This window comes from Coffea arabica, chromosome 1e, assembly GCF_036785885.1.
Source record: "Coffea arabica cultivar ET-39 chromosome 1e, Coffea Arabica ET-39 HiFi, whole genome shotgun sequence".
NCBI classification, from domain to species: Eukaryota; Viridiplantae; Streptophyta; class Magnoliopsida; order Gentianales; family Rubiaceae; genus Coffea; species Coffea arabica.
Genome location: NC_092311.1, coordinates 12,714,724 through 12,730,001, shown reverse-complemented (window position 1 = coordinate 12,730,001; position 15,278 = coordinate 12,714,724). Strand labels below are relative to the sequence as shown.

The 15,278-nt window shown below is 34.2% G+C and overlaps 1 protein-coding gene and 1 long non-coding RNA gene across 4 annotated transcripts; both read right to left on the bottom strand.

Moving 5' to 3' along the window:
• Window positions 1-865: 865 nt before the first annotated feature.
• LOC140008673 (uncharacterized) lies at window positions 866-6,569 on the bottom strand. 2 transcript variants are annotated; one of them, XR_011816126.1, is made up of 2 exons: window positions 2,602-6,569; window positions 866-1,140 (listed from the first exon to the last, which is right to left on the bottom strand). It is a non-coding gene; the product is annotated as an uncharacterized lncRNA (long non-coding RNA). The 2 variants fall into 2 exon arrangements; XR_011816127.1 differs by having other exon boundaries at window positions 2,684-6,569.
• Window positions 6,570-10,800: 4,231 nt separating this feature from the next.
• Window positions 10,801-14,544, bottom strand: LOC113700951 (scarecrow-like protein 14). 2 transcript variants are annotated; one of them, XM_027221382.2, is made up of 2 exons: window positions 14,306-14,544; window positions 10,801-13,905 (listed from the first exon to the last, which is right to left on the bottom strand). In XM_027221382.2, the coding sequence occupies exons 1-2, from the start codon at window positions 14,316-14,318 to the stop codon at window positions 11,648-11,650; spliced, it is 2,271 nt and encodes a 756-aa protein (XP_027077183.1). In that variant the 5' UTR covers window positions 14,319-14,544; the 3' UTR covers window positions 10,801-11,647. The 2 variants fall into 2 exon arrangements, with proteins under 2 accessions (XP_027077183.1, XP_027077196.1); XM_027221395.2 differs by having other exon boundaries at window positions 10,801-13,888.
• Between the last annotated feature and the right edge of the window lie 734 nt (window positions 14,545-15,278).

Below are 15,278 nucleotides of genomic sequence, written 5' to 3'. Positions count from 1 at the left end.
GGTTGAAAATTGGAATAGAAATAATTAAATCTTAAGTTAATCTATCAAATATAAGTTGAAATGTTAATCTACATATAATAATTATATAAATTGTATAATTGAATTATATTATATCTGTTCAGAATGTACACATTAAAAAGTGTGCTCAAAATAATGCAACCTTATAAAGAAATGTTAAATCCAGTCTAATTTGGGTCATTGAGCACATCTAATGCAATGCCAACTTCACAAGACAATGTCAAGTCCATAGACAAAACTAAAGAAAAAGCTCAAAATTCATCCATAGTGCCACGCGTTAGCAAAAGGAGCTGCTATAGTAACATTGGCCTTTTCTTTAAAACTGGAATAGAAATAATTAAATCTTAAGTTAATCTATCAAATATAAGTTGAAATGTTAATGTACATATAATAATTATATAAATTGTATAATTGAATTATATTATATCTGTTCAGAATGTACAGGTTAAAAAGTGTGCTCAAAATAATGCAATCTTATAAAGAGGTTAAAAAGTGTGCTCAAAATAATGCAACATTATAAAGAAATGTTAAATGCAATCTAATTTAGGTCATTGAGCACATCTAAAACAATGCCAACTTCACAAGACAATGTCAAGTCTATAGACAAAGCAAAAGAAAAAGCTCAAAATTCATCCTTAGTGCCACGTGTCAGCAAAAGGAGTTGCTACAGTAACATTGGCCTTTTGTTTATCTTATAGTAAGACTAGGAGGTTATCGGCTGTGCTAAGCACAGCCTAGGCCCCCTATAATCTATTGTCATATAAAATAGGATTAACAGTAATGTTTGCGAAATAGCATTCTTAAAATTATAAATTACCAATCAAGTATGCAGCTAACAATATGAGACTAAACAAAACAAAAAAATCATTAGCATTGCAAAAGAGAAGAGAAGATGACAAAAGATTGGCAAGTAGTTTGACAAATAGCTTAACATCTTCAAGTGCAAGTTAGTCTTACAGAGACAAGAGATGACTTGCTAAATACTTAATATAAAGTGCAATCATAGGCTGCAATTACAAAAGATCACATATTGAGATCCATTAAGGTGCACAAAAGAACAAGTGGTTAATTGATCACAGCCAATGCCCATTGAGATTAATTGATTGCTGTCAAGAAGTAACCCTACGCACAAAAAAAAAAAAACACAAAAGGGACATCCTCATGAAATACACAAAAATGAGTCCAACATCTAGTGAGGATTTATAAATTTTCAATATAAAAGGTTCAAGAAAACATGTCAGAAAACTAAACTTTCCAAGACACAACTAAGAGGATAAACACTTCATGATAACCAAAATTGAAACTTACATCTAATAGGCCATAAAAACAGATAAATAAATGAAAAAAATCCAAAGCAGAGTATAAACTGTAATAATACATCTTCCCTAGCACACACATGTAGTCTTATTGCAAAAAATCATTTTTTCATATTCCTTTTTAAATATCAATTAGAGATATGATTTATACATCTTAATATTTTTTCCCACACTGTAAAAATATAAGTTTTAACATATTTTTTCCAATAAGTCCTAGACAAATAAAAACCTAAGAAATTACTTTCTAAACACATAAGGCTCATAACTGGCATATTTGTTTTTATTTTTGTGCCATCAATTAAATCATCTCTTATCCAATCTCTATGTATTATGAAAAATTTATCAATTTTTCATATCTCTTCCTGTCACTAATCCAAGGAATAAGGAGAGTGTTTATAAAATTAAATAAAGGCGATGCACTTATATATGCTTTGTAAATAATTAACCTAGCATTTAAACCCCTTCTCATTATGTTTATACTCTCATTAGACAAAAAATATCAATTTTGGTATTTATTTTCCCTTAAAGTATAAATAATTTTAAAAATTTATAAAAAGAATAAATAAGGTTGCATTCTAAATATTAACCTTGCATTTTAACGCTCAGGTAAGGACAAAAATATTAACCTTGCATTTGAATGCTCGGGTAAGGACAAAGTGTCTAGGTAGAGAATCTAATGACTTAGAACTTAGAATAATAATCATTTCCTTAGAATAATAATCATTTCCCAACTTTATTTTCACAAGAAAATGCTCAGTTTTTCAGTAGATTAAATTTGCTCATATTTAGCATTGTCATTATTTAAAAATTATTGGCAACTTAAGCATGCTAATTTCAAAACTCTAGCTTCAAAATAGAGTTTTAACATCTACAGGAGTACAAGGAAGAAAAGAGCAGGGACAAAAAATTATTAGAAGTACCGAGAATTTTTTGTCAGTATCATAGAGTAGGCAATTAAATAGCAAGAAAAATAGTAAAATAGTCAAAGCTACAGAAGTAAAGCTAAAATTGAATCACAAGCTCAAGACATACAAATTATTAAATATAATTCAACAATTGAATTTGACAATCAAAATTAAGGCTCAGATTATTAGTTAATAAAAGCTTTGCTAAAAGAAGAGCACAAGCATTTGAACTCAACAAATAGCCCTATAGATTCCAAATAAGAAAAATTACTCTTCTGTGACTCACTTATTTCTCCAATTAGCAGCAAGAATAAAACAAAACATTTTGAATAACCTAACAGCTAAAAAGAAGCAAGAAATACCTATTACTCAATTGATGGTAGCAAGATTTGTTTTAATTTGTTGCCTCCTACAATAACAACAAAAATTCATTCAGATACTCACCAAATAAATGAAAAAGCATTCTTCTTTTGCATCGTTTATAGTTTAACGTAACCCATAGGCAGTAGTGGAGTTGTGGAAGCATGCACATTTTTACGTGAGCAACAAGTGCCCATTTCCCATATGGCCTGCCACTGCCCCGAACCAAGGCTTTCCAGTCGTAGCAAACGGTGGCTTCTATCTTCCATCCGGGAGACTCCGGAAATTCCAGGCACCAGGAGATTCGAGTGGCCGCATCTGGGCCAGAACAGGCTGCAATTTCGACTACTTCAACGACGGACGAGCCTGTGAAACAGGCGACTGCAACGGGCGACTCGAATGCGCCGGGGTGATCGGCGTTCCTCCTGTGACGCTAGTAGAGTTTACGTTGCAGGTTGACAAGAGGCAGCCGAGTTTCTACGACGTAAGTATAGTGGATGGCTACAACCTCCCTGTTTCAGTGACCCCATATCCTACAGCACCAAAATACTACATCGGAGGGTGCTTCTCAGATATAAAAAAGGAGTGCCCTGGGGAGCTGGCGGTCCTGAATGAGCTCGGAACTTTTTCTTAAGAGTTTGATATTATCAAGCCACCAAAAAAGAAGCAAAAAACAATCATGTTACGCTACACTCAGTTTTCAAAAAATAGGAAAAAATTGGAAAAGACCTTTAAGTTAACATAAGTTTTGAAACTTACCAGTGAATTCAATGCAGAGAAGAAGAAGAATCTGGACAGCAAGTTGAGTGACAATGTTGAACCACTTAGATTACTCTAAAATCCATCAAATGGCCAACATTTGATTCAAAATAAAGCTAATTTATTAGTTTTAGATATCAATAGAAACACAAATGAAGCAATTCTTTTGTTTAAAGAACCTTCTCAAGAGATCCAAAAAACACCATCTAGATTTATTGTTGCATTTGCAATCAACCTAAGAACCAATTATCCCAAGTTTCAGACAGACATTTCATCAAACATTTGATAGCCATGCCTATGAGATTTCACATATTCACTTGAAGGCAGTGTCATACTAAAACCATGTTTTGAGTTAATGAAGCAAATATAACATAAGCAATCATTGTAAGGGATCATAACATACCTGAGATAAGTGATAAGAAAGCATCAAAACAGGGAGTAATAATACTTGAAGTAGAACTGAATTTGTACGAGAATTTCGGAAGAACAAACTAAGCTACCGTTGGACTAATAAATGAAAAAAACAATGAACTTTGACAATTAAAAGTAAAGCTCCAATTTGTTTGTCAATGGCAGGCGAAGAAGAAGAGCACAACCATGGCTGCAAACTCAGTTGCAGTTCTGGAATAATATATACTCCAAAATGCCATCTGAGTTGCCTCGCCAAGATACAGCTTAAATCCAGTTAGTATCAAGCCTGAAACACAACTCACGGCAACAATATTGTATCATCACAGCCGAAAATGAGAACAAAATAAATTCACCTATTTCTGATCTTCATCTGTTGTGAAAATCCAACAAAAAAATCAACACTATATTCGAACAAAATTTAGATTCATTAAACCCTGGTAAGGAAATAAAAAGAAGAAAAAACAAATGTTCAAACCAAAAAGGAAATAACAAAAAATTGTACTTCCATATGAAATAGCACATACCGAATCAAGAGGGAAAAAAGCCAAAACCAGAGTGAACGAAGGTTAGAATGAGAGTATGATTAGAGAAAGAGACGTGCAAATACAGATAAAAGGTACAGGCTAAGTGAATAGGAATCCTACTTCTCAGCAGAACTGGAATAAGGGAAAAATCACATCCAAGCAGATATTTTTAATCGTAATCATACGGATGATGAAGGTTGAATAGAAAGCATAATTTGGGTGGAAAATTGAATACCAAAGCTGATCAGAATAGAATGGCATATCTAAAAAAAAATTCCCCATTTCACTCCTTTGAAGTACAACTATCACGTGAGGCTCCAACAATTCGGCAACATGAGACGAAATCGATACAGAAACGGGTTAATTGGATATCAGAGAAAGAGGGAAAAACGGCTAGTGTAAGCAAAGTAGTTCACCTGCACCCAATTCTCCTGCTCTGAAGTACAAAGGCCATGTGAATGATCAGCAAATCAAGCGGCTGCAGGAGTAGCAGCTGACCTGTTGGCTTAAAGAAGGAAGTCACAAAGAGATGAGATGGTGGGTTTGGTAGCATAGCCGGTTGGGATGGGACTTGCTCAGAATAGGTGTGCTGAATTTTGCTCAGAATAGGCGCGTGGTAGAGAGAGCAGGAAAAGGCTTCAATGCAATTTGAGGGGAAGACGGTGGAATGGCAAAAGAAGGAAAAGAAATAGAAGACTTCGGTCGGTCAAGAGAAGCTTTGTAAGAAACACTTTACTTGCCACTTGTCAGATAATTAAGGAACCACGTGGCAAGAGGAAAGGAAAGCACTAAATCTGGTTGTTTTCTTATATACAAGGTAGATATATTTGGAATCTCCACGACATGTGGAGTTCATTATTATAAGATATTGAAAATTTGGCATCCTTTCTTTTTTATTTTCCTTGAAGTAACTGGAAAAGGTTGAAATAGTGCAAAGGTATATTATGGAGATTTGAATTATTTCATGCCAATTTCTTTGTTTCTCGATTTGAACTCTCCTTGCTATATGGAACATTTTGTTATAAAGTTGAAAATATTTGGTGAAGATTTTGTAAAATAGTGGTAAAATGAATCTTTGACTTCATATCTAGACTCATCTAGCAAAGATTCACAAAACAAAAAAAACAAAAAAAAAGCAAGCCTATATTTGAAATTTATGTTACAATAAAGTTCAAGAGTATAATTCCATCAAAATTCAACAATGGTAAAGCAGTGGTCTACCCTCAGTCCATGGTCATTGGCTGGAGAGGAATAGTCGTAGGAGTTGCTTGTTTTGTGGTATGTTTCGTAAGGGGCCAAAAAATACAAATAATAATTGAATGGCTAAAACGGTAAGAATGTTGAAGTTTGAAAGGTAAATAGATGTTTTGCCCCCATAAAAGAATAAAAGATAAAATGCACCACACAACCTTGTGATTTAGTAATTAGACATAATACTCTCCTATGCTTTTCAAACCTACTTAAAAACCACTTGTGCTTTGGATAAAATTGCAAAGTGGATTTAAAACATTAAACTAGTCAAACAAACACCCGTTGTCAAAACCATTTTTAACAGAGAATGGGTAAGATTTAAGAAGTGGGGAGGGAGAAGGGAGAACTTGAAACTAAAACATCTAATTCTAGGAGTTTCAACCTCAGCGCTAGTTCAAAAACTTGTCAGTTGCCAAATTCACTTCTCTATCTTATACTAAGATATCAAATTCACTAAATCCCTTTCCCTTTTTCAGTTTTCTTGTTCAACCTCACCAATTTATGCATTTATAGATTGGAATTTATCACTATATTTATTGTTAAGGAAGAATAAAAGGAAATTATAAAGTTTTGATTTTGACGACTAAACTTTTTCCTGTTTCTATTTGAAGGAAACAACTCGAAAAGGTAGCAAAAAAAATTTTAAATTTTGTTTCTACGCGATGAATCTCTTTGTAGATCTTATGGATAAACAAAGTGGGTTTTAGAAGAATAACTCAAAGGTGCAATTTTCATCACTTTGAAAAGGTTGTAGATGGAAACTACCAAGCCACCCAAATGTTTAGCCTCAAATGATGGATCTATATCGATTAAGTATTTTTAGAAGTGTTTTTGAATAGTTATAATGTAGCATTGTATTTGAAAAACTTCTAACTATCGATGATCCATAGAGATAAAGTGTTTTTCATGATGTATTTTGAGATATTTTTAAAATTTAAAATTTTATGGGATATTTTTAAACATTTATTATTTTTTACCACCACCGCCACCTACTCGTCCTTCCTCCTTCATCGCAATCACCCTCTTCCTCCCCCCTCCTCCCTCTTCCTCCCCCTCCTTCCTTCTTTCTCCTCCTCCCTCTCCCTCTTTCTTTTCTTTCTTCCTTCCTTCCTTCCCCTCCCTCCTTCCCTTCTCTACCCTCCTTTTCCTTGCCCCTAGGGGTGGCAATTTTCGACACGACCTGAAAACACGACACGAACCTAACACGAAATTAATGGGTTTGGGTTGAGGTTTCGGGAATTCGGGTCAGAATCGGGTTGGACCCGATGAACCCGAAAAGAAAAAAGGTCGATTTCGGGTCAACCCGTGGTGACCTTATATGACCCGATATGACCCGTTTACGAATTAAAAATAATTTAATAAACATAAAAATAATTTTATCTAACTAAACTAAGTTATTCTTTTTTTCAAAGGCATTAATTACTTAATCCTAAATGAATTTATTTAATTTGTGTGAAGTTGAAATTATTATATTTGGACAAATAATATATTATATTATTTTTTACTTTTATATTGTTTTAATTTATTTTATATTTTGTTTGGGATAAAACACTTTTACGGTGTTTAATTTATTTTAGATTTGGTTTGGAATTATTTATTTAAATTTTTATTACTTGATTATGTAATTAGTTTTGTGAGAAATTGATTTTATTAGAAATTACAGTGATAAATTAATAAATTAAAATTAAGTTTCGGGTCATTTCGGGTCGACCCGCCAACCCGTCAACCTGAAATTTTCGGGTTCGGGTCAGCATACCTGACCCGTCACGGGTTGGCGGGTCGGGTTCGGGTCAACAGATTTTCTGACGGGTTGACCCGAACCCGACCCGCCAACCTGATTTGGACCCGAATTGCCACCCCTACTTGCCCCCAACAACTCCCTCCGCTCCTTATCTTATTAAGTCTCTATTTTATGTGTGATCTATTAGATTCTCATGACACGTTGATAATAAATATAAATTATAATCCTTGATAAATATTAGAAAATTAAACTCCTTTAAATTCAACCAATTAATCAAATTCATTTCTATAAATCAAGATTGGCATCTAATAATGCACCGTGATCGCCCAAATAATTAGAAAAATCAAGTGGTTTGGCTTCATCTATCTTATGAATGGTTGCCATGTAATTACTATTTCTTTACTTTACTATATCCAAACCAGTATAGAAGTAAAGAATTTGTGTCCACTTCCATAAATAATAATAATTTTTCTTGTTCCTGAAATATAACTCTCTGCGAAGTTGAAATTTGAAATTCTTCAAATTTCACTTCCACTCTACATTTCAAAGTATATTTCAACAAAAAGGCACAAGGGATATGCGCTCCTACTATTAGGAGGATAAATTCTTTATTGATCACTCACAACCCTTCCATGCTTCAGAATATACATAATCTCTACCATATAAGTCACTTAGTTAAGAATGTCAATGAACAGAGTCAAATTGACTCTGTTCATTGACATTCAAGATATAATGATGATTTCAAATCTAAGAATCACTTATATTAGTGTAGGTGTCTGTATATTATAGTCGATGAAATCAACTACTCCCTTCATAAGGAAGCAGTAGTACATAGGCTTGTGCATCGAATTCGAAATTGGTAATTCGGAAGTTTGAATTCGGAATTTTGGAATCTGATAATTCGATCGAATTCGATTTCGAATTCACTAATTCCGAATTCGAATTCGTACCGAATTCAATTCGGAATTCGGTAAATTCTGATTTCACCAAATTTGGAAAAATTTATATATTATTATATAATATATAATTTATTATATAATTTATAATTTATAATATTATATTATATTATATTATATTATATTATATAAATTTTATATTACATGTATAAAATATACATATATATATTAAAAACGAATTTGAAATCGAAATCGGAATTAGAATTCCGATTTGAAAAACTCTATTACCGAATTCGGACCAAATTCGAAATATATGAATTCGGAAAACCCGAATTCGATTCCGATTTCCGATTTACCGATTTCGAAAATTCCGAATTCAATTTGAATTCGATCAGTAAATCGGAATTTTTCGATTTTGCACACCTCTAGTAGTACATTCTAATCTATCCAAATTAGCAATGACCTTTATTACTAATTCTATGACCAGAGATATTTAAGAATAATAACACGTGTAGTAAGAATCTTGTCATCATACCTCTTTATAATTTCCTCTACATGGTTAACTGTTCTAAAGACTTTATCATTTGCATTGTTTAGAACAATATATGTAATAAAAAACGATAAAGATGCCATGATTAAAGTTGCACAGACATAGAATTGTAAATACAACTGCAAATTCGATTGGGTTTAGGACATACAACACTAACGCTACTTTAACCCACTTGAGGATATTTTTGGTAGAAAAAATAACAAAGGTTAAATCAATTTAAAAAGGAAAAATAAACTGTTTCATCCCCCATATTTTGAGGAAAAAATTTGTCCCTTACTTTTAAAATAAAACAAATTAGTCCTTCACATTCTAAAAATGAAGCAAACTAGTCCTATAATGATAACTTGATATAAATTTTAAGGGTAAAATTGAAATATCGCTTTAGTTTCTTCCAAATCTAACTACACTTGATATACACATGATATTAAGTCAACATAAAAAGGAAAAAATTAAAAATTATAACATCAAAAAGAAACCATTCTGTATAACAAAATTAAAATTTTTGAAGTTACAAAATAAGGAATTAAAAATTTAGTGACAGGCACACAGGTTCCAAGAGGCAAAGGCAAGGAAAAAATAAGAAAGACACCATAAAGACTGGGATTGAAGGAAAGATTAAAGAGCATGTATGGGAAAGCAGTACTCGAAGTGGGGTTTGTTTTAAAACTAAAAATTAAGTTAAAAATAAGGAATTAAAAATGAAGTGATGTTCCAATTTTATCCCTGATTAACGAAATTTTATAACTCAAAAATTTTTAAATTTTTTTTAGAGAGAAGAGTTTGTTTTCGATGTTATAAATTTTTAATTTTTTCTTTTTTATTTTGATTTAATGTCATGTGCATATTAGATATAGCTAGATTTGAAAGAAACTAAAGTGATTTCTAATTTTAGTCCCGAAATCTATATCAAGTCGTTTTTGGACTAATCTTCTTGGTTATTGGAACATGAGAAACTAATTTGTTTTGTTTTAAAGTGAAGTACGAAAAAAAATTTCGCAAAACGTGAAGGACAAAACAGGCCATTTTCCCTCAAAAGAAAAATCCCTCACATTGGGTGCATAACCTCAAAACACATTTTTCCGTTCGTCATAAACTTTTACCCAAGCACAAGATAGAATTAAGCAATGGCGGAACAAGTACTCTAAAGGTAGGGGGTTAAACTCCTATGTCACAAGAACTGTAGTAACAGTAGAATTTAAAACCAATAAATATGTTTATCTTAAACATTCATTTTTTCCTATGTTAAATATGCTTTCAAATCCAAATTGTGCTTAAAATTTGCAGTGAAAATTACCTTTAAATTAACATATCCATATTTGACTTTTGTCAGGTCTAACACTCTTGTGAAAGGTAATAATTATGAACTTTCAATTATTCAGGAGAGCAATGCATGATAGAAAAGAGAATTCTAAAAATTTTAGGGAGGGTTGGGGGGCCAAATAATGAATAATTTTGAAAATTTATGAACTTTCATGTGGCTTTGCTACCGGAATTAAGTACGTTTGGAAAGCACAAGAGGGTCAGGTGCCTAATTGCTAAACCACAGGGAGAAAGGTGCATTTTACAGGAATTTATACGAAATGAAAAATGCGCTTTGCATGCACTATCAAAAAGTGATGTAATTGCACGTCCCATTTTAAAAAAGATAACAATTGATAGCGGGACAGTGGCGATGCATCATAGATAGTGTTGCTTTTGGAAGCATTTATGTTGAAAAGGGAGTATTATGTCATTAAAAATAGACAAATCTATATAAACAAAAGAGGATTTTTTTTTTTTGGTCAACTAATAATTGCTTGAGGATGAGGACATGCTATGCAAGTTAAAACAATCCAGATAGGAAAGAATGAATCTTATTGCCTTCATACTATTTCCGTTTCATAATTGAAATTCTAATGTTAACCAGAGTCTCAAGTGCACTACTATCTTCTAAAACAAAAGGTGAGAAACACACAAAGAATTGGTAGACCTTTATTTTTTATTTTTTTTTTGATAATAGAATTGGTAGACCTTTAAAATGTCAATGTAGAGAATACATCAGAAATGCTTAGTACTTTTACCTTCCTCAATGACAAGAGACAGTAGTCTATCCATTGATGTTCATAACTTTCATACATCTCATACTCCTATATCATAAATCAATATGTTTATCTGAACGAGTGTATATAATGATAGATAGTAATGTACTCCTACAACAAATGACTTGGAAAATGGAAACTGCAGTTTGCTCCGGAAATTAAGAATTAAAAAAAATGCAAAAAAAGAAAGAGGTGAATACATATTGAAAGTTGGAAGGTGAACCAGACCTGGTAAGATCAGCATTCAGGGAGCACTTCTCATCTCAGAAAGTATTTATTAGAACATTTGAGCTCCATACATTGGTAAAAATAGGATGCATCCAAGATGCAGATCCTACTCTCTGACCAGCACTACAGTCTCTGCACAAGGTCTTGGATAAATGGATTTCAGATTTTCAATTGCCATTGGAAACACTAGCATCTTTTCCATCCTGAACCAGAAGTACACAAGAAACCTGTCAATGGCATCGACTCCATATTACAAGTTCTGAAGATTCCTGAGTTCTTTTGGAAATCTCAATGGTCATTCATTGTCATCCTAGAAGCCTAAGATAACTGATGCATGAGTTTAGACTAGAATATATAGTGGTATCTATAAGATAATTTTACGATCAGATAGCCCATGACTGATTAACATCACATCTTGACAAATCCAATTTTCAGCAACACCGGAAAAGGACATCAGTACTGCAATTTCACTACTCTAGCCCGTCCAAACCAAGCCTATAACAGGCAGCATCAACTACAGCACATCAATTTGCATATCCCGCACACCATCCATGGCAGCACCAGGATTCTAATGTAAAAAAAAAAAAAAAAAAAACTTAAAAAAAAGGGTCTAAGCAGGGACCCAACAAGAGCAAGCTGTGATAATCTTGCCTTTCCACCCCTGGAGTATCCAACCACCTTCTTCATCAAATAAAAAATCTTTGTGGTACCCTTCTTTAACTTTGCTTCTTAATTCTTTCTTAAGATCCTGATTCAGAGGCAGCATTTTGAAACCAGCCCTCTTATAACGGATTTGCCACTGCTTGTATGTCTCAGCCCTCTCAACCCTCTCCGAGCCCTCACATGCAATGGTATTCATCACTTCCGTTCCCATAAATTCTTGTTCAAATTTCAACCTCTGCTTATCATCGGGTGGCAGATTATGGTGAAGAAAATCAAACACTGCAGAGAAAAAAAAGAGTGCTTCTCTGCACCGAGTGAGGAAAAAGGGAGCACAAAGTTGTCCACTAAGAACGTCACTCACAAAAATAGCAGGATTAATCTCTCTGATTAATCTTAAAACTGCATCCCTTGGACAATCACCATCCACTACCTGATCAAGCATGTTTTTGAAACGAAGCTGGCAGTTCACCACAATTACCTCATCTCTTGTAAGCTTTAGCTCTTCAAGTCTAATTTTCTCCCAATTCTTTATTGGAATTGCTTGGTACACAAAAGGTACATTAAACCTTTCACAGTATTTTGCCAAGCGACGGCCCGTCTCTTCTATTCTTTCTGCTGGCCGAAATCCAGGTTTGGGATATTCTATTCCAGTAATGCGTAGCTTGGGAGGACCACCATCTCTATTAGAAAGCTGTTGTATGAGGCTGGGCCACTGAAAGCCGTAGCCAATGCCAAAATCAACAATGTGAAGTGTTTTAGCCCTTGATGCTGCTTTAAGGATCATTTTGTTTGCAAAGCAAGAAGCAATCTGCCTGAAAGGAGCACAAAGATAAACCCTGAAGGCTTTTAACTCCTCAGCGGCTGACCTCCTCTTGGACTTTACCGTGGCATAAAGCTCAGGTCCATTGCCTGCCAAGCGTGCCTCAAGAGCATTGGCAAATAAAATGGCCAACCGCTGCTGTGGGTCACCAGTGGAACAAGCATGTTGTTTAATTAGCTTTAGTTGATCATTTGCAGTCCTACGATCATCAGCTACAACAGAATGTGCACAGTTAAGCAATAATGCACTTAGGTCAAGAGCTTCATTATCAGTACCCAGCCTTTCTTCTGTACTTTTACTAACATCAGATTCATGATCCAAGGCCTCAGATAATTGAGTTGGCTGCTCAACATCAACATTACAACATAAATCTTGCCCTCTGGAATCACCAAAAAGCAATATTCTATCAAATGCCTCTGACAACTCAACCTCTTCCATAGAAACAGCAGACTGTTTGTACTTTCTTCCTAGATGTGCATCACCATCATCCTGGTGTTGGTGCTTCCTTCCTCTCATTCCAGTGCGCAAATACTCCTCATCCTTCTTTCCCGTGGTCACGAGACCCGCATTCTCCAACTTTGAGGGTAACGTGTACTTATCTAAATCAATATTCATTAGTTTCCCAGCTGGAAGGAATTTGTTACCTTCCTCTAGCCCCTTCTTGAACTGCAAAATGGTATCACTATCACTCACAGAGCTGGAAATCATATTCTCATTTGTTAAAAAACCTACTAGCCCATCGCCACTATTGCTCGAACTGCTCAGAGAATGAACAGAGTCGAGTGAGCTGGTCTGAAAGGATGACTTGAAATACTTATCCCAAGGTTGATGTCCTTTCCCAGATGACTCAACAGGATCAAGAATTGGTCGGCTGTCAATAGTACTGGTATCAGTGTCACAGCCATCTGTATGATGCTGACTACAACTATCAGTGGATTCCTGTGAGCTTTCTGCAATCTGATCTAAGGCTGCCACTGGTTCATGAGGCGAAGGAGGGTAGCTCTTGCCAAGAACATGGTATAATGATTTCTCGGCAGCTTTTAGAGCTAGAGGATCAGGGGATATGTTTGGCTGCTCTTCCGAAAAGTCCTCCATGAGCATCTGGTTGATATACTTGAGCATAGGATAGGATTCATAATCACCAGGAAAATCAACCTCTGAGCTCACGTTATACAGAGGAGCAAAAGTACAAGAACTCAAAGGTTGCTGCTCAAGACTTGGAAAAACAACGCTACTATTGAATTCAAAGCCGTTCACAGAATTCCAGAACTTCTCAAATTCGATATCCAAATTAGATTGCTCTGAACTTGCTAAATTAATCCCATTACCAAACTCAGAGTCATTCACAGAATTCACCAAATTGGGGAACTGATGATCCATAACACCTACGCCAAAATTGAAGAATCAAAACACTAACAGGAATACCAGAATTAATCAACTTCTTCTATACCCAAAAGGGCCCAAACCCAGGAAAACAATCAAGAAATTGGCACCTTTGCCAGTAATAAATTAACCAAATGCAAGAACGCACACAACTGCAGCAACAAATGAATAAGAAAAGCAGAATTAATCAACTTGTCCTGTAACCTAAAGGGCAGAAACCCAGTAAGCCAAACAAGTTTCCCAGTAATAACTTTAACCAAAATTTAAAGAAAGCATAAAACTGCTGCAATAATATTAATCAAATGAAGAAGACAACCAGCAAATGTACTGGAAAGCAGAAGCATCAGATGAATGAATTATGCACAATAGAAAGTAAATTCGTGAAAAGCACATCAAACTTACGATTAATAGTCATGCCTTCCCCTGCATACAAGTCTTCTAGAATTCTACCTTTCCAGTTTTCTACCAACAACACTCATTTGTTCTGCGTTTACTTGTCTTTCAGAAATTTACTTTTTATAGTTTTCACATTTCTGCGTTTACTTGGCTAGTGCTCTTCTTTCTCCGTAGATAGTTACGTCTGAGGCGCTAGCGCCATCCTTTTTTTTTTTTTTCAACCCTTCCACCCCTTCCCAACCCGAACATAACGGCAACTTTAATAGCCTCCCGCCGACCATTGGACAGTCCCCAGCAGTTACCTTTTTGTAATCTCTCGTGAACTTTAAAGGGTAATTGGGCTGAACTTTCCAACTTTGGTCCCAAAAGGAAAAAGAAAAAGATTAATTACATAAACTACCCCCCAAGGTATTGTCAGTTTTACATTTTACCGCCTAATAATATTCTATTCTCACTTTTATGTCAAAACCGTTAATTAATTTTAACATCTTGTGTATAATGACAACATTAAAGACATTTTTACATTAGTATTGTGTTAAAGCGTTAAATGTTAAGCTATATCTAAGATTTTAGAGTCATATTTTCTAAACTGTAAAATGTAATTTCTCAAATATGCTAACTTTTGTTAGAAAAATTAATAAATATAAATAAACTTTAATGTCCACACGTAATTAGTACATTGATATTACGTTAGTGTGGTACTTGGGGTAAGTACACTTACTGTGAGAGTTTAGGATACAAAAGAAAAGAAGAGAAAATTTAGATTAGAAAAGGAAGGAAGATAAAAAAAAAAAAATTGTTAAAACTAACATTAACAAGAAAAACATCACAATTACCCTATATAAACAAAGAGGTTAAATACCAAAAAAAAACCCTATTTTTAGGGAATATTCAACTCTCCCTATGGTTTATATACTTACAATTTAGTACTTCGTGATTTGTAAGTTTTTTGAAAAACCAATGACATTTTATGAATCAA